This window comes from Ylistrum balloti, unplaced genomic scaffold (assembly GCF_031769215.1).
Source record: "Ylistrum balloti isolate Yb309-2 unplaced genomic scaffold, AGI_CSIRO_Ybal_v1 Utg370402, whole genome shotgun sequence".
Taxonomy (NCBI): Eukaryota; Metazoa; Mollusca; class Bivalvia; order Pectinida; family Pectinidae; genus Ylistrum; species Ylistrum balloti.
Genome location: NW_026782275.1, coordinates 476,006 through 502,259, shown reverse-complemented (window position 1 = coordinate 502,259; position 26,254 = coordinate 476,006). Strand labels below are relative to the sequence as shown.

General features: G+C 35.5%; 2 protein-coding genes across 5 annotated transcripts in view; one reads left to right on the top strand and one right to left on the bottom strand.

The window, feature by feature from the left end:
* Positions 1-2,678, bottom strand: part of LOC132554413 (high affinity copper uptake protein 1-like) — a 30,811-nt gene extending 28,133 nt beyond the window's left edge. For 2 of the 3 annotated variants that reach the window (XM_060218727.1, XM_060218731.1), the window contains exon 1: positions 2,592-2,678. The gene's annotated coding sequence lies outside the window, so the exon portion shown is untranslated. The remainder of the gene's footprint in view (positions 1-2,591) is intronic. The other variant, XM_060218728.1, reaches the window with a different exon arrangement.
* Positions 2,679-2,936: 258 nt separating this feature from the next.
* LOC132554414 (FK506-binding protein 15-like) lies at positions 2,937-25,661 on the top strand. Of its 2 annotated transcripts, XM_060218732.1 has the most exons (31): positions 2,937-3,024; positions 3,972-4,069; positions 4,682-4,751; positions 6,203-6,272; positions 6,678-6,752; positions 7,143-7,241; positions 7,779-7,931; positions 9,418-9,486; positions 9,833-9,976; positions 10,314-10,478; positions 11,580-11,690; positions 11,985-12,162; positions 12,642-12,736; positions 12,907-12,994; positions 13,314-13,435; positions 13,585-13,689; positions 13,976-14,070; positions 15,077-15,179; positions 15,475-15,646; positions 16,143-16,279; positions 16,657-16,740; positions 17,057-17,128; positions 18,961-19,113; positions 19,418-19,510; positions 20,002-20,193; positions 20,517-20,624; positions 21,210-21,381; positions 21,653-21,718; positions 22,336-22,759; positions 23,249-23,369; positions 23,890-25,661. In XM_060218732.1, exons 1-31 carry the CDS (start codon positions 2,972-2,974, stop codon positions 23,962-23,964), a joined length of 3,762 nt encoding a protein of 1,253 aa, XP_060074715.1. In that variant the 5' UTR covers positions 2,937-2,971; the 3' UTR covers positions 23,965-25,661. The 2 variants fall into 2 exon arrangements, with proteins under 2 accessions (XP_060074715.1, XP_060074716.1); XM_060218733.1 differs by lacking the exon at positions 18,961-19,113 and having other exon boundaries at positions 2,951-3,024.
* Positions 25,662-26,254: the final 593 nt, after the last annotated feature.

Here is a 26,254-nt window from a genome sequence, read left to right as displayed (position 1 = left end):
ATACAGAAACACATGCTGTCACCATAGATTTTAAAGAGTTTGAAAAGATTTGTCATCCATGAACACGAGTCATTTGAAAAGAGGATAGCTTACCTATTGATGACATGTAAATACTAATTTACTTCTGTTAGATAAATTGAAAAATATGGTTCAGCTTATATAGCTAATAAACCTTTACCAGATGACTTGCTCCCAAAATTCACAAACAGAAATTTACTCCTTTTGGCCACCAGAAATATAAAATAATATGGTCATGTATATGAACTGATAATGGTTCAGATTTGCTTGAGCTAGTTCAGAACATAAGGTCAGATAACATCAACGTCAAAGCTAAGGTTGGGGTGACTACATTATATTAGAGCCCCTTTTCCCCTTCATTTTTCAAATAGGTAAAGTTTTTGGCTGTACTATGCACCAAGGTATGCTAATCTGGAACAAAATGGTGACAAGATTGTAATGAAAACAGGTCTAGCTAGGGATCTTCCATACATATATTTAGTACTATCCTAGTTTATTACAGTTATTACAGTTAATTGGGCTAAACCTGGTCATTGAAGTGTGAGAGCACAACACTGACCTTCCATAATATATCATTAAATGAAATTTTTTTAAAGAAGTTAAAGAAAAAACATTCTTTTCATGTAAAAAGTCAACTGAAGGAAGCTATCTGAATACACAATAATTAGCCAGTTCTAAACAGAGACTAAGGGACCCATATACTCTAACAATATATATAGCAATAGGAAAAACATGAATTGCAAATTTGCAACATTAGAGATTTGTTCTCAGTGTGACAGTAAATTTGCAAGAGAACCTGTGAGAGTATAGTTTGAGACTCCATTCCACAGCTTTACCTTGCAGTTCACGAAACACATTACACCTTAATTCACTCAGCAGTCATAAAATAATTAAATTAAGCTAGAGTTATACCAAAACTGAAACTGTTTCTAAAGAAATTAAATGAACATATATTGTTTACATTCCTAAATATGGCATAATGCTATTTCAGTGTTCAAACTCCATTCCTTATGTCCAGTTTGACTACTCAAATTTACAACAAAAACCCTTTTAAATATATAGGACCGATCATAATCACAAAACCATTTTCAAAATGAGGTAATCATGTTTGTAAATGATGGCAGAAGCTGTAAACACAACCTTTTTGCGAAATATTCTTGTAAAGAATGTGTTACTTTGTTAGTTATAGTTTTAAATAGCATATACATAACCTAAAAGATTTGTTATTTAACCATTACAATTTTTCCCTGTCCCCTCTAAAATTGCCCCAAAGTATTGGTCACAACAAAATTGTACAAGCTGTATAACCAGCAATAGAAGAATTCTCCACTATCACATTAATTATTATACAAGTGATAATGATTAAAGTATTCACATATTATCCTTCACATGTATATAAAATGGATTAAAACAAAAGTTATAAAAAATCTGTTCTTTACAACTGACAATTACTTGTCAACTTCGCTTTGTAAGAATACAGACACTTTCCTAATTGCTGTATTTTCTGTTTAAAGATCTTTCCAACTACCATAGAGGTTGCTTCCAATCCTAATCCTTGGATTATCATGTAAATGAAAATTTCTCTCTGCATCATTGTGACTCTACTCTATGTAGCTAACAAGTGCAGTGACTTATTTTGTATACAATAACAGGCTCTTCAACATATACACAGCCAGTTCCTTCTAATATTGCAGGATACTCATGCTATCTCAGCAGTTTCTGACCAATTTTTCCCATAAATATCATTATTATAAGAAAATGTAGCTCATCAAACTCAGATGCAGAATTTGATGAAAAAGAAAAACAATATATTTCATCATGATTCCCTTTACTAAAAACATATACATGAATACAAGTGGCACTTGTACCCAAGCTGGCTCTAAATTTAGATTAAGGAAGTAAAATACGTCATTTTTAATTGGAATGTGACATTAACTTTCTTGGATTGGCCAAGAGTAATGGAGTGGGTGTTGTCAATGAAGTAGAATTAGACACTTACACTTGTATAACATCCTGTCTTATTCTCCTTGTACTTTTTTCGAGTCTCCATGTAAATCTTTCTTTTTTCCTACTTTTCCTACATCTTGTGTTTCAATTAAGATTCTATTAATATGCCAATATTTTCTTATTTTTCATTATTTATGATAGGCTAGATGTAGTGACAGAAGTACTAGTTGTAGTGGTGGTAGTAGCATAACTTTCAGTCATTTCATATGTTTTATGCTCTTCTCTTCTGGTCTGAATGCTTCTACCATACAAGTCATAGGCAACGTGTCAATTTAATTGAAAGGGTACGCAGTTCCGAGAATAACCACTGACCTCCTCACGCACTGTACTCGAGTATGTCATCTCATGTACTGTCATACCTATAGTATATATGTTTTACAATGTAGCATTTAGCTGTCAACAGGTCAATAGTAGGGTTCGATTGTTGACCTGTGAGGCTGAGTTACAAGTGTGTATACGTAATAGAACCCTGGCGTATCTGATATGGATAAGTAGGTACTCTGCTTTGTACAACCGTTTTCGATATTAGAACAAATGCATCATTCTAGTTTAACATTAATACATACTTACGTCAACAGCAAGGCTCAATATTCCTATTCAAACTCCTTTTTGGCTGTTTCCATATGGGTTTCACGCATCGACAGTCATCGTGACATTTACCTCTTCGGTACGTAAACACTGAACTCTTCGGTAAAGAAGTTAAAGTTTGGTGCCAACCGAATATTTAGTTTCGTATAAGCTCGGAATCTTTCATACATTTTCAGGAAATGAAGTTAGATTATATTGTTAAATAAGAAAACGAATTCTATATAGAATTATAGTATAAAATACTGAACAAATATAAATACTTTATAAACATTCGAATTACAGAAAAAGGCTAGCTTTGCATGTCATCTCATGACTTCCGGGAGAAAAACTGCATCAGTAACGTTACAAATGTTTCAAGATGTTTTTCAATGCAGATGATGATGAACAAGACTTTCTGTCGTCATCAGGAGGGTTAGTTTGCTTGCATTCGTCTTTCTTTTTCAAATCACCGTAGCTTTCAAGGAAGTTAACAACACTCAGGATAAATGGTGCAAATCACTGAATAAGGGGGTGTGGTATTTTGGATCCCATGATCATTATTCTGTGATACACATAATTCTGTTGGACATGCGATTACTTAAATGTTAAAATATCACTCGTTTTTCCATAATATGAACTTAATCTAAATTATTTTGATTGTTGCACAGCTTTTGATGAATGTGTACAACAGATTATGCCGGGTTATTTATAAAATTAACTTTATTATTTACCTGTACACCAATATCAGAAAATTCGTTGGCGTTCTTAAACACCCTCGGAAATCCAAGGATGTTCTCACTCTGTATAAAACTTCCGGAATCGGACGTTCTATATGTGAAATATATTTATTAATTGCAGTAACCGCGTATACAAAATGTTTACTGCTATTTTAGTAGTATAACTACATTTCACATACAGAATGCCTTATTTCTACTATGAAGTGTGGAACATAATTTATGTAGGCAATATGGGCTTAGAAGACGTCCTTGATATTAACATTATTAAATATTATAACTTTGGTGTCTTTAGAGTAGGTTTGACAAAAAATATATGAAGATAAAATAGGTTCCGAAAAGGAATGAATGGATGCAGGCATTTTTACCATTCCTCTTGCACATAGTATATAAGTTTACTTATTAATCTGTAAAAGTTATCTGTTGGATGACTGATTTACTACTTGCTAAATAATTGAATTTATCCCCTGAATTTTTAAATAATAATTGATTTATCAACAACATTTTATCCTCTTCACTGTTTTGAAATAACACTTGAGTTGAAAAATGACAACTTTCAACAATACATTTTCCCCCATGAATATTATATGTTAATTGACAGGTATGAATGAAGAATCTGTATTGTAAACAATTTGATTTATACAGGTCAAAGCTGGCATCTCTGTTTGGTGTGGACAAAGCTAGTAATCAAGGTGGAAATGAATCATTGAAATACACCGCTCCAAAACAACCCAGGAAAAAGGGTAATTATATATGACATTTATTGTTGTATTGGTTTTGTAACCAAATAGTTTATGTTTTCCTGTCTTTTTGGAATTTAGCCTCTTTTATGTGTTCTTTATACTTAGTTGTGCAAGCTTCATTTTGAGCCTGGTAAGAGATGAATGGCGGTTAGAAGTCATTTTAGTGTTTTTAAGAATTTGACATTAAACATTTGTTATTTTTATTTCTCAAAAAAAAAAACAATCTTTAGTTCATGAAATGAAAAGATAATTTTATATGGAAATTTTGAAGTTCTTAGCACTATTTATCAGTAAACTTAAAGTAAATGCTGTCAGATAAATGATGTTAATATGTTAAATAAAGGTGACACAGGACATCCTTTGTGGTAAAAATATGTGCAACCTAAAAGAAACAAAATCCATAAAGATAGGACTCCTGTGATAAAACCATACATTCCTTCCTCTCCATTTCAAGATTGGATGATCAATAATTGTGGAAATATATATCTTAGGATATCAGAATGGAGTGATTTTTTTCTTTGCTATATTTGTGGATCTTGGATTGATCCTTGTTTTTACAACATTTTAACTCTGACTTGACAACTAAGGTAGCGTTTCATATACATGTTTCAGAAGCTCCGAATCAGTCAGGTGGTGCTCCAGCTGCCGTCACCTTCGCCACAGCAGTTCATGCATACAAATAGTCAGTATGTTATATCAGATATAACTATTATACAAATACACTGTAGTTAGTTAATGTAAATCTAGGTAGTTCAAACACAGTGACTTTGAAGAGCTGTCATTAGATACTTCATTTATAGGTACATACATGTATTTATTCCAATTCTCCAGTCTTCTAAAGTACTGAAACAGAAATGGAGACAAAGTATACAATTATAGATAAATCCAAACAGCATTGCCTTGATTTGTCATGTGTAGAGTCGCCAACTTATCTGATTTCTTCAGATCAGCCTGATGTTGGTTATATCATGACCTGCTCAAAGAGTAGTTGGGTGACGCAGTGGTAATGCACTCCCCCTGCACTCCCCTTTCACTTAGACATCCAGGGTTTGATTTCCAGAATGGATGTGAAAAAGTATGGGGTCACCTGCCCAACCATATGGGTTTTCCCTAGGTCCTCCAATTCCCTCCCACAGTAAAACCCCCTGTGCTATTTCTTGAGAAGAACTGAATGGATCTTTCTCAAATTTCATATGTAGATTTCCCTTGGTCTCTTGTTGTGCCCATGTAGTTTTGGAACTGATCAGAAAAGCAAAATGGCCGAAAGGTGGCCATCTTTGATTTTGACCTTTCAAGTGTGTTATCGTTATTTCTTCAGAGGTATTGGATTGACCTCTCTCAAATTTCATATGTAAGTTCCCCTTTGTCCTTAATTGTGCCCATTTAATTTGGTCTGATCAGAAAAGTGAAATGGCGGAAAGGTGGCCATCTTGGATTTTGACTTTGAAAGTTTGTTATCACTATTTCTTGATAACTACTGTATAGATCTTCCTCCAATTTCATGTATAGGGTTCTTTAGGTCCAACAGGAAGCCATCTTAGGTTTTGCCTAGTAGAAATTGTTATTGCTATTTCTGAAGAAGTCCTGTATGGATATCTCTCAAATTCCATACAAATGTTCCCTTTGATCTCTCCTTGTGCTTGTATGCTTTTGGGACTGATCAGAAGGAACAAAATGGCTTTCAGGTTTTTTATTTGGCAGGTAAAGATTATCATTTATTTCTGCAAAGAGCAAAAAAAGAGAAGAGAAAAGATCCAACTTTCAAAGAGCAAATAAAGATCAAACAATGGTGGATGCCAAGATCCCTCTAGGATCTCTTGTTTATCTTATAGAGTCAAATAATGTTCAGACATAACATTGAACATCAGTTAAATGTGATAATTGTACAACAGAATGTGTTTTAAGGCATTTGTTTTACGTGATGACCCTTTAAAACACCCTGTCACCCTGATTTTAAAGGCTATGACCAGATGCAATTTGACTTGAGGACCAAGGTTAGTCGTAATAATAATCGTAATTGCTGTAAGGTACTATCAGGAAAATATAATGAATCTGAGAACATTTCAAAGTCTACTGCAGATATATGTTGTTTCTATGTGCTATTCTGTATATTGTATGTTTTAATTTTCACAGTGTTGATGGTCAGTATGCCAGTCAGGGAAAACTTGGTGCTGCAATTCTGGGCAGTCCTGCCTCACAAGATGTAAGTGACTTGGTTTGATTTGAACAAGAAAGAAAACGAAATTTCAGGGGGAAAGTTCAGTATCAAAGTTTCTTACAGTTTGGAAATTTGAACATCTAGTGCAGTGTAATGTTTTTATGATTTTAAAATAGAAATATTATATACAAAAAATCCATATTTTATCTGAACTTTTGTTGTATTTCTGTGAAAAAATGGGTGAAGGCTAACTCTTGTATGGTGCAAACCACTATTGTCGAGTACCTTCATGAAATACAGACTGACTTTTGTGTTGTCCAAACCACTGAGGATATGGTAAAGGATTGTGTTGTCCTTTTAGTACAGAACACATGGCCTTGTTTTTGTGTATTACAGAATCTTGTTATGTTAACCAAAAACACATGATCTCCATTACTTTTTTCGTTACAGTACAGAATTTTGTTGTATGTCAGTAAACAACAACAGGTGACCAACGTGAGAATTACACCAGCTTTTGTCTTCACGGTTTGTATTCTGACTTCATCATTGTCACATTATGTCATTGATGTGTATACGCATGAAAGATATTTTAGTTTTATGCAACTTTAAAGCTGTCATGGATTTAATTCATTTTTCCACTTTCTTTACAAAAAATAGATTTTGTCAGTCCATCTGTTTTCTCATATCTAGAGATGCAATTTTATCTCTTATACACATCCAAATGTAGCACTTAAATTTTAATGTTTTCCTTTTTTTACCCAGTCAATCTCATTTTTTTTTTAATTTTAAGATAAATTGGTGAATTCTAGAATTGACAGGAAACATTTATATCAGTTTGAGTAATTTATTAGTTTGATATGTTACACTGTTCATGTATTAACAGAGTGTAAATGTACGTTACTCCATCATCTACAGATTCAAGCCAACAACTATGCCAGTTTTTATGATGATGCCAGACAGAGCTGGTCTCTCATGTTTGACAATGAACAGAATTCAGAGAAGTTTGCTAAACAGGTATGTTTAACGTTCAGTTTTTTCTTTAAAAAATACTTGTTTTATTACCATATTTTCCAGCCTAAAAACCGCACCCAAGTATAAACTGCAGGACTGGTTTTCAGTGATTTTTCTATTCGATTCACGTATAAGATACTCAGGAATATAAGCCACACCCTTTCTTACAATGTAGCAACAGTTATGTTCATTGATTTAACAACAATGGAAGCCAATTTATCAAGATTGCAAGTGAAACATTAAATATATACACAGATAATCCTTTATTTCATTGACGTGTTTCAAAAACATAAAATAGCAATTATCAAACTCATTAGGCTAGGGAGCCTTCAAAGATCGTCTACGTTCCTTTTTTGTAAGCTGCTCTGGCGTATAAGCCGCACGCGCGACCACCAAGGAAAAAAATCACAGCTTATAGTCTGGAAAATAGTGTAGTTTGTTTATTGTTGAATATTGGGAAATTAATTGCACAGGCAGATAAAAATGTATACTTATGTTGTTCTACATGGCTTAGTGTGTACCTTGTGTATATGTGAGTAGGTGGGTTTGGCCAGAGCCATCAGTACTGGGACTGCCCTGGACAGTGTTGTAACTCAGGACCTACATCTGGGTGATGGCGGACCCCTAGAAACCGGTGACCTGGTAGAGGTCAAGTATACAGGATGGTTACTTACCAATGGCACATTTGGACAGGTAACACGATTTCTTACACTTATTCTATCATATATTTACTGTCATTAGTTGATTTAGAGTCACTGGTCAACCTACAGAAATTGATTAACTTGCATTCAGTTAACTGACAGTCACATGTTAACCTACAGAAATTGATTAACTTGCATTCAGTTAACTGACAGTCACATGTTAACCAGCAGAAATTGATTAACTTGCATTCAGTTAACTGACAGTCACATGTTAACCTACAGAAATTGATTAACTTGCATTCAGTTAACTGACAGTCACATGTTAACCTACAGAAATTGATTAACTTGCATTCAGTTAACTGACTGTCACATGTTAACCTACAGAAATTGATTAACTTGCATTCAGTTAACTGACAGTCACATGTTAACCTACAGAAACTGATTAACTTGCATTCAGTTAACTAACAGTCACATGGTTAATTTGCAGTCACTAGTCAATTTACATTCATTGGTTAACTGACAGTCATTGGTTAACCTTACTGTCATTGGTTAACCTTACTGTCAATGGTTAACCTTACTGTCATTGGTTAACCTTACTGCCATTGGTTAACTTACATTCACTGGTTTAGTTACTATCATTGGTTAACTTACATTAAATGCTAATTTATTTCAAAATTGTTGCATTAAGGTAACATATCAACACTGCTAAGCAGTAGCATTGAAAATCACCAGTAGCTTATTTATAGGTCACCTGAGATAAAGTCTCATGGTGACCTATTGTGATCACATTTGTGCGGCGTTATGGGTCGTGCTGTATGCGTCCAGCATCCATAAAAAATTCAACGTTTTTCACTTCTTCTCAAAAACCCCTGAACGGATATCAATGAAATTTTGCAGAAATCTTCCCTAACCTATGATGAACCATAATTGTGAATTATACAGTCCCAAACCCACAAGGGCTGGAGCTGGGCCAAAAGGGCTTGATCTAAATTTTAAAAATGTTCTTCTCAACACCCAGATATGGTAGAATCGAATACTGTTCATGGATGGAAGCATTTTAAGGTGCTTTACGAAAATTGTGAATTTCATGGCCCCAGTATCTCACATTTCCGCATGGGAAGGGGGGTAAAATTCACTACAGTTTCTATAGGAAAATTAGATTTTTAAGCATAATTTGTTTAATTTGCATTGGAAATATTTCTAACTTGGTTAAAAATATGAGTGAAAAATGACAGCTTGATGGTATGCCCATTCTGATCTTGGCACACCTCGAGGGACTGATGGACGGGACCACAAGGGGTCAAATGACTTAAATTTAAAGAATCTTCTTCTCAACAACCAGATGTGGTAGAATCAAATGCTCTGTATGAATGTGAGCATCTTAAGATGCTTTACCAAAATGAGTCTCACATTTCTTCTTGGGGAGGAAGTTTTTTTTTAAACTTTACTGAAGTTTTCTTAGAAAAATTGAGCATAACATTGTTTATTTCCCACTGGAAATAACTTTGCCCTTCAATGTTTGCTATAATTTGTTTCAGGAGTTTGACAGCAATGTGAAAACAGACAAACAATTCAAATTTAAAATCGGCAAAGGCAAAGTGATTAAAGTACGTATCTAATCAGAAAGTATGATGATTACAGTAAATGTTAACTTTGGTAACAAATGGAGTGCTAGATAAAATGGGAGATGAAGTAAAGATGAGTTAACACTTCTCTGTATTAAGATTACCTGTCATTTCCTGGACAAGACTTTTCCTGTTCATGGTTCTTTTTATGAATTCGCATGTTTTATTCAAAGGAATAATATATATATATTTTTCTGGATAATTTATATGCAATAATATTAGTGATTGTAGTAAGATTCTCTTGTTAATTTTTTTAGAATTATTGTCTCGTTCTGTTCTGATAAACAATACAGACATAGCCTAGATTCTAACATATCTCTGTTTACAGGGTTGGGATATAGGAGTAGTTGGGATGAAGAAGGGATCAAAGCGCCTCCTGGTGGTGCCACCAAGTCTTGGTTATGGAAGTCAAGGAGCTGGCAACAAAATCCCACCAAACTCAACACTTATATTTGAGGTGTTAGTTGTGAGGGTAAGAGAAAACTACAATTTGTGTACATATTTCAGTATGGTTTAGCAAGTTACCTTAAAGTGTATCATTGATATATTCAAAAAATACATTTCAAACTTCTTTTCATTTAAAAAAAAAAAAAAAAACAATTTTCATATTCATCAGTTTGCTGTCTAAATACATGTATTTAAAAATGAGTATTTCAGTTGAATACCAGTAAATTAGTCATTTATACTACCCTATGCAGGGAAACATATACTTTCTGTGTGATACACCATCAGTTGACTTGATGTAATATAGTATGGTACAACATTTCATAGTGTTTTATGACATACAATGTGTTACTAAATTGTTCCAGGTTAAGTTATCGAAAGCTGAATCACCGAAGCCATCACCTGCCCCGACCCCAGAGCCTACGCCACTGCAGAACTCCACACCCAGCCCTGCCCCTTCTGACCCAGAGTTGGATGATTCAACAGTGAAAGGGAGGACAAAGTCTATTACGGAACAGATGACTCATCAGGTACAGAACACCAGGAAACATGGTAACACATGGAACATTACAGTACACAACACTTTAGGTAAAACAGAGGAACAGGGAACATGGTAACACATTGAACATTACAGTACACAACAGTTTAGGTAAAACAGAGGAACAGGGAACATGGTAACACATGGAACATTACAGTACACAACACTTTAGGTAAAACAGAGGAACAGGGAACATGGTAACACATGGAACATTACAGTACACAACAGTTTAGGTAAAACAGAGGAACAGGGAACATGGTAACACATGGAACATTACAGTACACAACACTTTAGGTAAAACAGAGGAACAGGGAACATGGTAACACATGGAACATTACAGTACACAACACTTTAGGTAAAACAGAGGAACAGGGAACATGGTAACACATGGAACATTACAGTACACAACAGTTTAGGTAAAACAGAGGAACAGGGAACATGGTAACACATGGAACATTACAGTACACAACAGTTTAGGTAAAACAGAGGAACAGGGAACATGGTAACACATGGAACATTACAGTACACAACACTTTAGGTAAAACAGAGGAACAGGGAACATGGTAACACATGGAACATTACAGTACACAACAGTTTAGGTCAAACAGTGGAACAGGGAATATGGTTTTATAACACAAGGATAGGATGAAAATAATAATCACTGTTACCTTTATGGGGTTGTAGACATGAGTTTATGTCCATATCAGGCCTTTATACACAATATAAATGATTGAATCACCATATGTTAGATACTGTATGTGTATTCAAATTAGCGCACTCTTATTTTGGCGCTCTTAATAAGGTTACACTTACTACAGCAAACATAAATTTGCACAAAAAACAGAATTAGCAGTAATAGACTTTATAGTTTTGCGGAATATTATATTGATTTATTATACAGGTAAAGTGACCAGTCTATCTGACTCATTAGTACTGTACTCATTCAACAGAGCAATTTTAACACTTTAATAAACACAATGAAATCAATAGTGAGAAAAAACACAATCAAATCAAGGGTGAACAGTGCTAATACAGCTATCAGAATTTTGCTGAAACCTAAGTACACTCGGTAATTATCGTCCATCTGTTGTAGGGTGGAGCCAAAGCTAATTTGATCTCACGAATGGCCAAAATGGGCAAGCCCATGCTGCCCTTACAGGGTGCTGTTGCAGCAGATCCAGAAAGTGATGAGGAGTCAGTGCCAGTAAGTCATTGCATTGTGCCTTTACCCAAAACCATGGGCGGTAAATGTTATGGGAGGACAGATCTACATTTAAAAAATCATACACTCCACTTGAAATGGCAGTTCAATAAATGTCATGCCATAAGCCCACCTTCTGATTTTGATTCAGAACCTGGATGTTGGCTCCTTCGGCTAAATTTAATTTTTTCATTCACACACAGTATTTTTATCAATAACCATAACTGTTGTTCTGTCTGTAATATATTAATCGTAAACACCTGTCATACAACATATATATTGATCTTTCTTCTAAAGGAGTCACCTAAGCCAGTGGCTGTGACAGCTGCCCCAGTAACTGCACCCACTCATGCAGCCACCAAGCCACCAGTGGTGGCCAAACCTGTGGCACAACAACCAATGGCTGCACCAGTGGATTACACACAGACTGCAGCTCCTGTCACTTCTAATCCTTTGATGCCCCAGCCATCCTTCGGTAAGTCCTGTTATCACTAGTTCAATGATTTCTCAGCCTTCCTTCAGTAAGTCCTGTTATCACTAATCCTATGATACCTCAGCCTTCCTTCAGTGAGTCCTGTTATCACTAATCCTATGATACCTCAGCCTTCCTTCAGTGAGTCCTGTTATCACTAATCCTATGATACCTCAGCCTTCCTTCAGTGAGTCCTGTTATCACTAATCCTATGATACCTCAGCCTTCCTTCAGTGAGTCCTGTTATCACTAATCCTATGATACCTCAGCCTTCCTTCAGTGAGTCCTGTTATCACTAATCCTAAGATACCTCAGCCTTCCTTCAGTGAGTCCTGTTATCACTAGTCCTATGATACCTCAGCCTTCCTTCAGTGAGTCCTGTTATCACTAGTCTTTCGATACCTCATTAAATTCATTAATAGTATCAACATGATTTGGAGTTTATGGTATTTACCATGTCCAAATATTATTTTTTTGAGCAGCTCCTCCACCAGGCCACCAAATGGCACTTTACCAGTCACCACAGGCCCTCCTTCAACAGCAACAGGCTGCTTTTCTACAGCAGCAACAGTTACAGGTAAGTTCTGAAGTCATGCATCAAAGTGTTTTTTGTGATATGTATTTTGTAATTTGACAGACAAGTTCACTTTTCCAATTTAGAAAAGGAAGATTTTTTTCAGGCAGATCACTAACATCTTGTGTAAATCTTAAATGATATTTCATCTCATATTTTTTGTATTTTCGTAGCAACAAGCGGCATTCCAGCCACCAGCATCCTCAGCCTTCCCAACTGGGACTTACCCTGCTGCACCAGCATTCCCTACAGGCCCAGCTGGTAAGTGTTGTAAAACAAATGTTTTCTCCTAGTGTAAATCTTGACGTTAGAAGTACCACAATGTATTTGATTTACACAAGAATTAATTGTCAGTTAACAATATTAACTATTTCTTTTCTTATATTTAGGGTACATATAGCTTTTACATTGAAAGAATTGAAAGATACTCTACATTCATGCTTAAGCTAAGTTAGTGCATTACATAAATAAGATTAGATAAATCATAGCGCAATACACTTTCTTAAACAGGGCATAGATAGGACATTATATGCAGATTTTAAAGACAATTGTAAGGTATACATGTACTTGTTACCTACAGCTGCTGTTAATCCAGCTGACTCAGCCACACCTGTGTTGCTATCGGAGACACGACAACAGAATACAGAACTAAGGTTGGCTGTGGGAAAGGTGACTGACAAAGTGGACACTATACTACAGAAGGTCAGAACTTAAACCTTTACAGTAGCGGTAAAGTTCCTTTCTGTTCTTAATGTTTTGAAGTAAATGTATCGTTCAGATATTAAGATCATGGTTACTGTGTTATCACATTAAGAATCACTAGAGACATGTCTTACCTTTTTGTGTTCCAGATGGATCATTTACAGACACAACAGAGTGGAGCCATGGCTCTTCAATCCTCCGCTCCAAACATGGAAGCTTCAGTACTCATGCATAATGTACAACGTATTGTACAGGTACACACTTTAGGCTAATCTTTCATTTTGTGTTTTCGTAAAAACATCAACATCACACTGACAGTGTATATAATTCACAAAATGTTCAAGATTTTACAAAATCAAAATCAGTTTCATGTCATCAAAACAGGGAAGAATGTTCATTTCTTTGTTTTACTTATTTTATACATGATAAAATGTTGATCGTTCACATGACAACATGTTAACATTTTTATCTTAATATCACTTTGTCAACACACTCTGTATAAGTATTCATGTAATGTTTAATATTTGTCATTATTTTCAGGAAAATGAAAGGTTACGAAAAGAGGGTTATGAGAAGAGTTCACGAATTGAAGCTCAAAATAACAAAATATCGGAACTTCTGCAGAGTAACCAAATGTAAGATGATGATGTATTGCATCTATGTTATTGAATACTTAAATATCATGTATTTACTTTTAAGTCAGAAATATTGGCATTTCTAGGCAATGAGATAGTAGAAAATTTTTCACCTTTTTTAGCAATATTCCTTGAGGTAGTAATATTTCACAACTGTACCAGCTAGAGTCACAGTGATAGTAACATTACACAGCTGTACGAGATAGATTCATACAGGTAGTAAAATTATACATCTCTATCAGATAGATTCATAAAGGTAGTAAAATTACACACCTGTACGAGATAGATTCATACAGGTAGTAAAATTATACATCTCTATCAGATAGATTCATACAGGTAGTAAAATTATACATCTCTATCAGATAGATTCATACAGGTAGTAAAATTATACATCTCTATCAGATAGATTCATACAGGTAGTAAAATTATACACCTGTACAAGATAGATTCATACAGGTAGTAAAATTATACATCTCTATCAGATAGATTCATACAGGTAGTAAAATTATACACCTCAACTAGATAGATTCATACAGGTAGTAAAATTATACACCTGTACAAGATAGATTCATACAGGTAGTAAAATTATACATCTCTATCAGATAGATTCATACAGGTAGTAAAATTATACACCTGTACGAGATAGATTCATACAGGTAGTAAAATTATACACCTGTACAAGATAAATTCATACAGGTAGTAAAATTATACATCTGTACGAGATAGATTCATACAGGTAGTAAAATTATACATCTGTACAAGATAAGATTCATACAGGTAGTAAAATTATACATCTGTACGAGATAGATTCATACAGGTAGTAAAATTATACATCTGTACAAGATAGATTCATACAGGTAGTAAAATCATTCACCTGTACTAGATAGATTCTTCAAGGTAGTGAAGTATTTGGGTAGTAGAATTCTTCACTACTTCCTAATAAATGAGTTTCATAGAAGTGTTTAATTCATTGATATATAACTGCATTTAATTTCTCCGATCTAAGGTTTGTGGAAAAGAGTCAGACACTGCTAGAACAGAGAAATGAAGGGTTTAAGGTGACAGCCACCACATCCCAGGCCAAGGTACTGGCACTGGAGCAGGAGAAGGTGAGAAACACATGTACAAGTTTATAGACATTACTTTAAACATGACTGTGATAAAATAAAACATAACACATGGTGACGGTCATTCCTACACTCCAATCACTGGATGGAAGAGTCACTTACCAGTACTCTATATTGTATTTGTATAAGTTTTCAAACATATAAAATTTAAACTCTGATAAAATCAGGTATATGTGCACAAATAACAACTACCAAGATGTCCTAAAATACATTTCATGTACACTTAATTCAGAATCTCTGTAGGAGATATATCTCCGTATTTTAAAATGTTTCTCAGGTTCAGCTAGCTACAGAGTTGAGTACAGCAACATCCCAACTAGGGACACTACAACTGGAGATTGCTGGGATGAGGAAGCGAGAGATGGAACTACAACAGAAGCTTGGGTCATCATCTAATGACTTCAAGAAAAACACAGAGGAGCTGGAGAATCTTCAGTTACAGCATACAGGTGGGCTTACTTAGGGCATAAATCATAACATTTATGTGAACTTAGTAAGGGCATGAATCATAACATACAGGTGGGCTTAGTTAGGGCTTACAAGTGAGCTTAGTTAAGGCATAAATCATGGCATACAGGTGGGCTTAGGGCTTACATGTGGGCTTAGTTAAGGCATAAATCATAACATACAGGTGGGCTTAGTTTGGGCTCACAAGTTGGTTTAGTTAAGGCATAAATCACAACATACAGGTGGGCTTAGTTTGGGCTCACAAGTTGGTTTAGTTAAGGGCATTAATCATTACATACATAGAGTTCAATAGTTTCAACTACTGGGCTAAATTAAGTTTGTTTTCCTTATTATCTATATTTTAACGCACCTAAAATTGGTAATTGGAATGAACTTTGATGAACAACTGACTTGAAACATTTGACCTCCAAAACTACTGAGTAGAAGAGAGACAGACTCTGTTGTAATTGTGTTATCATTGCTTTCATTGTTATACAGAGGATGAAGAACGAATTAAGAATCTAACATCTGGTCTGAGAGAGGAAAAGCAGAGAAGGAAAGAGGGTGACAATAAACTGTCACAGCTTAATGAGGAACTCTCCGATCTTAGAGTGACAGCAGAAAGTCTTCAGAAGGTAAAACGCTCAGCATTTCATCATGCTCAATATAAGATATGACTTTGATAGACAAGGATATACTTAGATAGATACTAGAAACAAGAAAAAAACAAATGTGGGTCACAGTTGATCACATAAACCAGACAGTGAAAAGAAATTTGATCAAAGAAATTTGAAAAGAATTAAAGTTGATCACAGAAACCAGCAGGGAGGGGGATTTTATCAAAGAAACCAGAGAAATACAAGAGTAGTTACAGAAACAAGAGAAAACAAAGTTGATCACAGAAACCAGAGAGAAAAGTAAAACAAAATGGTAATGGGGGTTTAAATTGATAGCTGTATTTAATACAAAATTCAGGATTTGTTACAAATGGTTATTTCATGACCCTGAACAGAATCTATCGGAGAGAAAGAAGAAAGCAGCAGAGGAGAGGAGAAAGATGGAAGAAGACATGGAGGATAGCAAACTGCAATTTGAGGTAAAATATGAAAATAATGCAACCAAAAACCAAATATTTGTATATTATCTAGAAACAAAATTACACAAACAAATGTGATAGAAAATGTGTTGTCATGGTAATACATGTATTTTTAGAAATAGGGTATTTCATATATGTTTTGTTGAGAAAGGTGTTGTTTTGTGGTAATGTATGTTACAATGGAATGTGTAAATGTATATAGATTTATCAAAAACGGGTAATACAGGATCTTATTATGTACATTGAATAAAAAAAACTGAGGTAGAGAAAATACTTTTAAAATGAAAACATAAAGATAACATTTTATTTGTTATAGCAAGAGATTGAGGGTCTGAGAGAGAAGCTAAGGCGACAGAAAAACTCTACAGATGCAGCCAAAGCAGAACAGGTGAGTGCACCACTCCTCAGTTCTCTCTGTGTGTAATCAGAAAAATAATGTAGGATCACTCCCCAGTACTGTCTGTGTGTTATCAGTAAACTTAGTGGTGGATCACTCCCAAGTACTGTCTGTGTGTTATCAGTAAACTTAGTGGTGGATCACTCCCAGTACTGTCTGTGTGTTATCAGTAAACTTTGTGGTGGATCACTGCCCAGTACTGTCTGTGTGTTATCAGTAAACTTAGTGGTGGATCACTGCCCAGTACTGTCTGTGTGTTATCAGTAAACTTAGTGGTGGATCACTCCCCAGTACTGTCTGTGTGTTATCAGTAAACTTAGTGGTGGATCACTCCCCAGTACTGTCTGTGTGTTATCAGTAAACTTAGTGGTGGATCACTCCCCAGTACTGTCTGTGTGTTATCAGTAAACTTAGTGGTGGATCACTCCCCAGTACTGTCTGTGTGTTATCAGTAAACTTAGTGGTGGATCACTCCCCAGTACTGTCTGTGTGTTATCAGTAAACTTAGTGGTGGATCACTCCCCAGTACTGTCTGTGTGTTATCAGTAAACTTAGTAGTGGTGGTGTCACTTAGTGGTGGATCACTCAGTACTGTCTGTGTGTTATCAGGAAACAGTACTGTCTGTGTGTTATCAGTAAACTTAGTGGTGTATCACTCCCCAGTACTGTGTGTTATCAGTAAACTTAGTGGTGGATCACTCCCCAGTACTGTCTGTGTGTTATCAGTAAACTTAGTGGTGGATCACTCCCCAGTACTGTCTGTGTGTTATCAGTAAACTTAGTGGTGGATCACTCCCCAGTACTGTCTGTGTGTTATCAGTAAACTTAGTGGTGGATCACTCCCCAGTACTGTCTGTGTGTTATCAGTAAACTTAGTGGTGGATCACTCCCCAGTACTGTCTGTGTGTTATCAGTAAACCTAGTGGTTTATCACTCCCCAGTACTGTCTGTGTGTTATCAGTAAACCTAGTGGTTTATCACTCCCCAGTACTGTCTGTGTGTTATCAGTAAACCTAGTGGTGGATCACTCCCCAGTACTGTCTGTGTGTTATCAGTAAACTTAGTGGAGGATCACTCCCCAGTACTGTCTGTGTGTTATCAGTAAACTTAGTGGAGGATCACTCCCCAGTACTGTCTGTGTGTTATCAGTAAACTTAGTGGTGGATCACTCCCCAGTACTGTCTGTGTGTTATCAGTAAACTTAGTGGTGGATCACTCCCCAGTACTGTCTGTGTGTTATCAGTAAACTTAGTGGTGGATCACTCCCCAGTACTGTCTGTGTGTTATCAGTAAACTTAGTGGTGGATCACTCCCCAGTACTGTCTGTATGTTATCAGTAAACTTAGTGGTGTATCACTCCCCAGTACTGTGTGTTATCAGTAAACTTAGTGGTGGATCACTCCCCAGTACTGTCTGTGTGTTATCAGTAAACTTAGAGGTGGACCACTCCCCAGTACTGTCTGTATGTTATCAGTAAACTTAGAGGTGGATCACTCCCCATTGCTGTCTGTGTGTTATCAGTAAACTTAGTGGTGGATCACTCCCCAGTACTGTCTGTGTGTTATCAGTAAACTTAGTGGTGGATCACTGCCCAGTACTGTCTGTGTGTTATCAGTAAACTTAGTGGTGTATCACTCCCCAGTACTGTCTGTGTGTTATCAGTAAACTATTAATGTCTGTATGATGTTTTAGTGCTGTAGTTTTTGATATATTGATGATTTTATTCCCTGAAGAACTCTTCAGAAAGGGACATAAAACAACTTAAAAGTACATGTTTTGATACATTTTTACTCAAGAGCATGGTCTAATACAATTAACAACAGGTATCCAAACTGGAGGAGGAGATTATGGAGGAGTGGAAGGCCAAGTCAGAAAAGCAGCTGGCAGCTGCTCAAGACAGACATGGCAGAGCTCTTCAGGGTGTGAAGGAAGAAAAGGAGGAGCTAGAACAAAAAGTCAAAGAACTAGAGTCTAAGGTTCATAGTGAAAACAAAACTTTTCTCTGTAATTCATTTCTTTGCAGCTGCTTTCCCTGGATCCTTACAACATAACTGTCTACCACTGTACGATAAGTGTGGAGATTTTAATCTTCCTGGGGTGAATTATTGAGTTTGAAGGATTCTATGAATGATAAATATGAAATAATTCTGAGCTTATGCTGTAATTATGATTTTATGAAGTAGATGAAGATTTCCCTAAACCTGATACAGAGTAGAATCTGATGTATTTGTTACAGGCTGTGCTTTATTGATTCATTATAATGTAGTTTGTTTTAACCAGATTCAGACTTTACGAAAGTCGTCTGGTGGATCAGACGAGCGCATCAGGTCTTTGGAGGATGAGGTAGAGGATCTGACAGGCTGGAAGAACAAGGTAAGGTTCTAGATAGCAAAATTAATTATCTAAACTAATGGGACTCTTTACCTAATGTTAAGTTTCCATACCTGTTCCTTATTTTTTTTGAAGCACTCCTATGATATAATGTGTCTACTTAATGAATCTATTTCTTTGTTGTGAAATTTCTGTGACCTGTGTTTGTTGAAAAATTTGTGTGGGGCAAGATTAGTGCTATCAGATTTCTGTAAAATTTGTATTTATAGTATGACTCAGTGAAACCAAGGGGCCGTTTGTTTAGGTAGATGAAGCAGTAAAAGGGCAGATTAAATGTGATATTTTTGGCATAAATCAGGAGAGATTTGCACTTATATATACTAACACCAAGAGGCTTACCAGGTAGTCAAGCCTTGTTAGAATATATATACAAGTATATTACCTTTGTTCAAACAATACTGTTCGGACTGGTCAAACAGATAAACAAAAACAATCCAGGCCAGTGCTGAGATTTCTATAATTGATATTTGTAGTATGACTCTCTGCGAGACCAGGCCAGTGCTATGAGAGATAAGTATGAGACTCGTATATCTGAAGTAGAGGAGGAACGGGATAGCCTGGCCACTCAGCGAGATCAGCTGTACGAGAAAGTAGCCACACTTCAAAAGAATGGAGCATCAACAACGCTCCCTGGTGGGACTGGGAGTGAATCTGTTGTCACAGAGGTAACAAAACACAGAAAATCGAACATTACAGTTTTTTACAAGTTGTTATAGTCCATATGGATATTATTCTATAGGGTGTAAAACCTGAACCAAAGCATGCCCAAGTTTTGACGTAAAGATAATTTCACTCGATGACATCATAAATGCCACGATTGTTGCGATAAATTTCCTAGATAACATGTTAAGGACACTTCCAGTATGTTTACTCATTCTTCACCTCTATGAGAACAGGATCTGACCTTATGTTTCCTACAGTCACACATTATGTCCTCCTCGTGATAATCTAGAATAGTTTATATAACAAATCTAAATGCTTGTTCCAGGTGAAGAAGATAATGAATTCTGTCTATCAACAACTACGTGCCAAATTTACAGCTGAGGAGAACTACACCGGTGCAGATGTCTTAGCTGCTATACTGGAAGCTATCAAAGTAAGTGCTTTGTTGTGCAACTATGGCCTGTTATAGGATATTGATGTTAATGATATAGGATATTGATGTTAATGGTATAGGATATTGATATTGATGTTAATGGTATAGGATATTGATGTTAATGGTATAGGATACATGTATTGATATTGATGTTAATGGTATAGGATATTGATATTGATGTTAATGGTATAGGATATTGATGTTAATGGTATAGGATATTGATGTTAATGGTAAAGGATATTGATGTTAATGGTATAGGATATTGATGTTAATGGTATAGGATATTGATGTTAATGGTAAAGGATATTGAAGTTAATGGTATAGGATATTGATGTTAATGGTATAGGATATTGATATTGATGTTAATGGTATAGGATATTGATGTTAATGGTATAGGATATTGATGTTATTGGTATAGGATATTGATGTTAATGGTAAAGGATATTGATGTTAATGGTATAGGATTTTGATGTTAATGGTATAGGATATTGATGTTAATGGTAAAGGATATTGATGTTAATGGTATTTTTTATTGTATTTGATAGTTGTGTTCCTGATAATTCAAACAAAGAATTACATTTGTAGACAACGACATTGAAACTGGTCCAGCAGTCCTCACAAGGACCAGCAACAGAGGAGGAGGAGGAGGAAGATGATGAGGAAGAAGAGGAGGAGGAGGAGGAGGAGGATGAAGATGAATTGGTGGATAGTGAGGAGGAAGACGTTCAAGATTCCCCACCTCCTAACACACAGACAGGTGAGAACAAGACATTTGGTTTCATTTTTCGTAAACTACATACTGACTTATTTAACGTCCAAAATTAATCTGTATATGCACCAGAAAGGCATTGTGTTAATTGTCATTATCTTCATGAGATGTAGGCACAATGTGATAAGAGAAGTATAGTTGTTCCCTATATTGCTTTTATATTTTATTTGATATTAAATGAGGCTATCAGTGTGAAAGCATTTGTTTTTTCATTTAGTGAAATGATTTGTATTTTGTTTATCATCTTTTTTTCTGATAGTGCCTCAAGTTGAGAAGGAGACTACTGAGGCTGTACCGAGTGCAGAGAAACAGGAGCCTCTAGAAGGTGAGCTGCCTTGGTAACCAATAACAGGATGAAGCCAGGTGTCACAACATTGACCAGTAACTTGTGTGTAGACTGGAACAGAGATGAAGAGAGAATTAATATGCTGTAAAGATTATTGAACAAACTGAGACAAGAGACTTAGTCATTTAACAAGATTTTCTAGATAAATAGGTCATTGAAACACAATTTTTGAGATGAAGAACTTCAGTTATTTGATTGACTGACATTAATCAGGCATATATCAGCTTTTTACCATAATGATAGATGGCCACATCAGCTCAGTCAGTAGTGCATCACATTTTCCAAGAAATGGGTAAGGTGTGAGGTGTATGTTTTTCCCTGCCTAGAGGCAGTATAACTCTACCCTGATCATTTTTCATAGCATGCAGTGGACCTCCTCCTGCATGGTGTCCATTGAGACAGCCATCGTCTAATACGAGGAGACCCCATCTTAAAATGGCCTTGGCTGTACATTGGGTAATAAACTATACAAATGAACAAAAAACATATTGATAGGAAAATTATTTCAAGCAGCTGTAAGCATTGCATTATCGCATTGTAATTAATTACTGAGAACAAGTTCCATCTTTTTCAAATATCTTAATTTTCATTTGCAGACAGCGAAGAGAGTGATGACTTTGACGAGGAAGAGGAGGAAACACTCCCAGAGTCACCAGAGAAACCTAAGATTACAGATGATGATAAAAGTCAACCTGCAGAGGATCCGATTGTAGAACCTCAGCCTCCACAAACACAGGAGAGTTCTCCAAGTGTAGATAACTCTGATTTAGAAACAGGGGACAATAAATCAGGAGTAGATAACTCTCAAGAACAACAAAATAATGAACCGGTGATAGAACAAAATATGGTGGAAAATCTATCAGAGACAAATCATGTGACAGTAGAGAGTCCGATATCTGAACCAGTCAAACGGGATTCAGAGAGTAGTGAAATTATACCAGTATCCTCAAGGACACCACCACCTTTGTTGGATGACGAGGAGGATGAGGACGAAGACAAAGAAGAGGATGCAGGGGACAAGTAAGTGTTGTTATGCTGACCACTGGTCAAAGACAGGTAGGTTATAGCTACACCGTATTTGGTAGACTTTTATAGTTGATGGTGAAGGAAAAAATCACATGACTGATCTGTGATTTTAGTTTTATTTATGTAAAAGTTGGAGGAAGAATGTCAGGTCAGAGAAATTAGTTTGTTAGATTGAATACATTAAATGAATACATTAATCACCTACAGTGTATATTTTTCAGGTGTTTCTGTATTTTTGCTAACCTGTTCTCTTGGACGTAATTTCACCTCCACCATTTAGTATCATAGTGACAAATGTTTACAAAACTCTCGACTTTTTTTAGATCTCAAGATTTTTTTTAAGTTTCTGTGATTTTCAACATATAGTGTTATTAATTCTCCAAAAGTACAACAAATAGGGGATTGTACATATGGGTTTGTAATCAGTGTTTTAATGGTCATTTTATCATCATGCGTTTGTTGTATATATGACCTGTTTTACAGGCCGTTGTTTGGTGAAGATGATACTGTAGAAGACACTCTTGGGATTTCCTTCAAACAAAACAATGATAAAGAAAAGAAAGATAAAAAGCTCCCAACGAAATCAGACATCGAAAATGATGAGGTTTGTTAATATGATTTTCATTACATAATAGACAGCAAGTGATTTGATCTGAAATCTGTTGTTTTTATACATTATGAATAAAGTCGCTTTTGCATAAACGGTTGAACCTGCAACAAAAATTCCAGGTAGAGATCAGGTTCGCGCATTATTTGGCATGTGCAGATTGAGGTATTCAGCTACACATGTCCAAAACCAACGTGCTGAATATCATTAGTTTCCAGAGCTTCAGCATATAGTAGGGTCAGTGCACTCACATATTTCCGGAAGTTTTGTGCTATTTAGTATGAGTGAAATGGATGGTATCTTAACTTTAGTTAATTGATTTATGATTGACAGGAATTTCTGAAACTGTACATTTTGAGCTTTACATATGTCATGTCCAACATCCCATACATGTGTGATTATATATGGTGGAATAATCCCACACCACCTGTACCATTTCTACTGGGTTACTCAAAAGTAGCCGAAGAATCACAGCAACGAGATAAACATTACTAATCAAAGCTACGTTATTTTGTAGGACCTGAAGCCACAGCCTCCTCCTCCTTTGTTTGGTGATGACGACGATGATGATGACTTGGACTGGCTCAGCTAATGTATAGCTAGTTGTGTAGGCTGTTTTTCAAGTGCTAATATTTTGCTTCTTGATGTTAGACTGTGCACAGAGTGAGGGGCAGGCTTCCCCTTACTGAATGTGAAAATCATTTAACATAAGGTCAACCTGTCTTCACATTACTCTCAAGTGTGGTTTATATCTGATGGAGAGACAATGTACAAGTGTCATGGCTGTGATAAACTTTCTGTGTAGAACTGTTGCTTCATTCATCCGTCACAGATTGTAGGTGTGTGTCATTATACAGAAATTCAAATTTGTTAAATGAAGAAATGATTGTTCTGCCATAATTCATTTACAAATCTAAAAAAGCCAATCTTAAGAAGGGTACAAGGCCCTGTGCGAAAGTAGGACATTATTCCATCATCAAAATTGTTAGGAAAAAAGGAAGAAACATTTTATTATGCTGAAATTTTGTTATATAAATGTATTCTTCTTTTATTTTTTTTTTTAATTTTCTTCAAAATTTCCAATTATTTCTGGTCGCAAAGACTTGTACTACAGCAGAATTAAACAGAGATTTTCTAAATAAGAGGTTGTAGAATGATTGATGTTACGGAACATATATCGAGATTTTGAGGTAAATAATTACGAGTTCTGTTTCCCCTCAGTCACTGTTAGATTTTCCTTTTCGTTGGTGAGGATTTAGTTTTCTCTTGTGACCCCGGAAATATTTCAGACTTGATTAACATATTGACTTTTTGAGAAATACGGGTCCAGGGTGAAATATAAGGGAACATTTTACCTTCATTATTCACGACTAGCATGTTAAAATTCACACTGCATGATGTTAATTTATAAATCAGCTTTCAAATAGACAGGAATGGGAGAAAAAAGTCCAACCAGGTACTAGTTGTATGTGAGAATGCTGTGTTTGAATAGCTGTCTGTAAGTGGTTAATGCATAGAATTGATAATAGTATTGTAGCAAGTCTTCCTAAAACAGCATTCTTACACACTTGTGTATATGTTGGTTTCATCATTTGGAATACTTCTACAGTAAAATGAATGAGGTATATGTTTCCAATGTGCCAAAGTAATTTTATCATATGGCAGTGTTGGTTCTGGTATGTTCATGTCATTCTTTATTATTTAGAATCCATTCTCTCACTTAAACACGAAGTATTACAGTATTACAAGTAACCTTTACCAATACTTTCACTCAATTGTGAGAAATGCAATACTATTCAGTGGTCGGTCATATTCTATCACTGATAGTATATGGTGATTTTATGCGACATATCACAAACCCACTATTTGCTAGGTCAAAGCCTGCTGGTATAATACAAAATACAGGAACTGCCTAGTATATCCCTAAATCTTAAATTTCATCTTTAATTTTTGGATCGCACGATGATCAAAATGATGAGTAAATGAAGGGTAACATAAAGTATTATTCAGATTCATACAAATATGTTAACTATACAATAAATATGATTACGAGGCCATTTTGTTTGTTGAACTGCCATTAAAAATCCCTTCATCCATGATTTTAAGGGTTCTAATTACAAGATATTTATCACAGGGTTATGTTCAAACATTTCATTGTGAATTTCAGATTTCATCTTCATGTATTAATTAAAAGGAAGTGAAATTCTAATTCCACTTATTCATAGGAAAGTATTTATTTTGTAAGCATCTTATATTCTAAATAATTTCATTTTGTCAAATCTTGATAATTGTTCGTGAAATAAGTTAAATGCAGTTGTAGAAATAATCAAATTTTACTTCTCAACAAAAACAAAAAGGTTTTAAGTGAGATTATATGATACATTTGCCATTAAAAGATGACTTTGAATGGCTGGGTCTCTCTGGTTATTGAAAGAAAATTTGTAACTGTCTTCATAGGAAAGTTTGCTGTGGCATACCTTTATTTGGACCTGCAGTCAAACCTTTCTATAAAGGCCACTCAAGGGTACAGATGAAAGTGGCCTCTATACACAGGTAGCATTTAACTAGAGGTTCAGTTATTATACAATGAATTGCATTACATAGTGAATAAAAAAAGTGACCTTTACAGACAGGTGGCCTTTGCTATCCCCTGTCCAACAAAGTTGACGAGGGATATTCAAATAGGTTCCGTCTGTCCGTCTTTCTGTCCTTCCGTTCGTCTGTCCAGATGCTGCTTTCCACATGATATCTTTTGAAGGATGGGGCAGATTTTGATGAAACTTGGTCGGTACACTTGTTACCTTAGTCCCTGGCCCAAGTTCCACTGATGGCGAATTCTGTGCATATTTAATAAGGCCTGTGACCTGATTGGTTGATTTCTT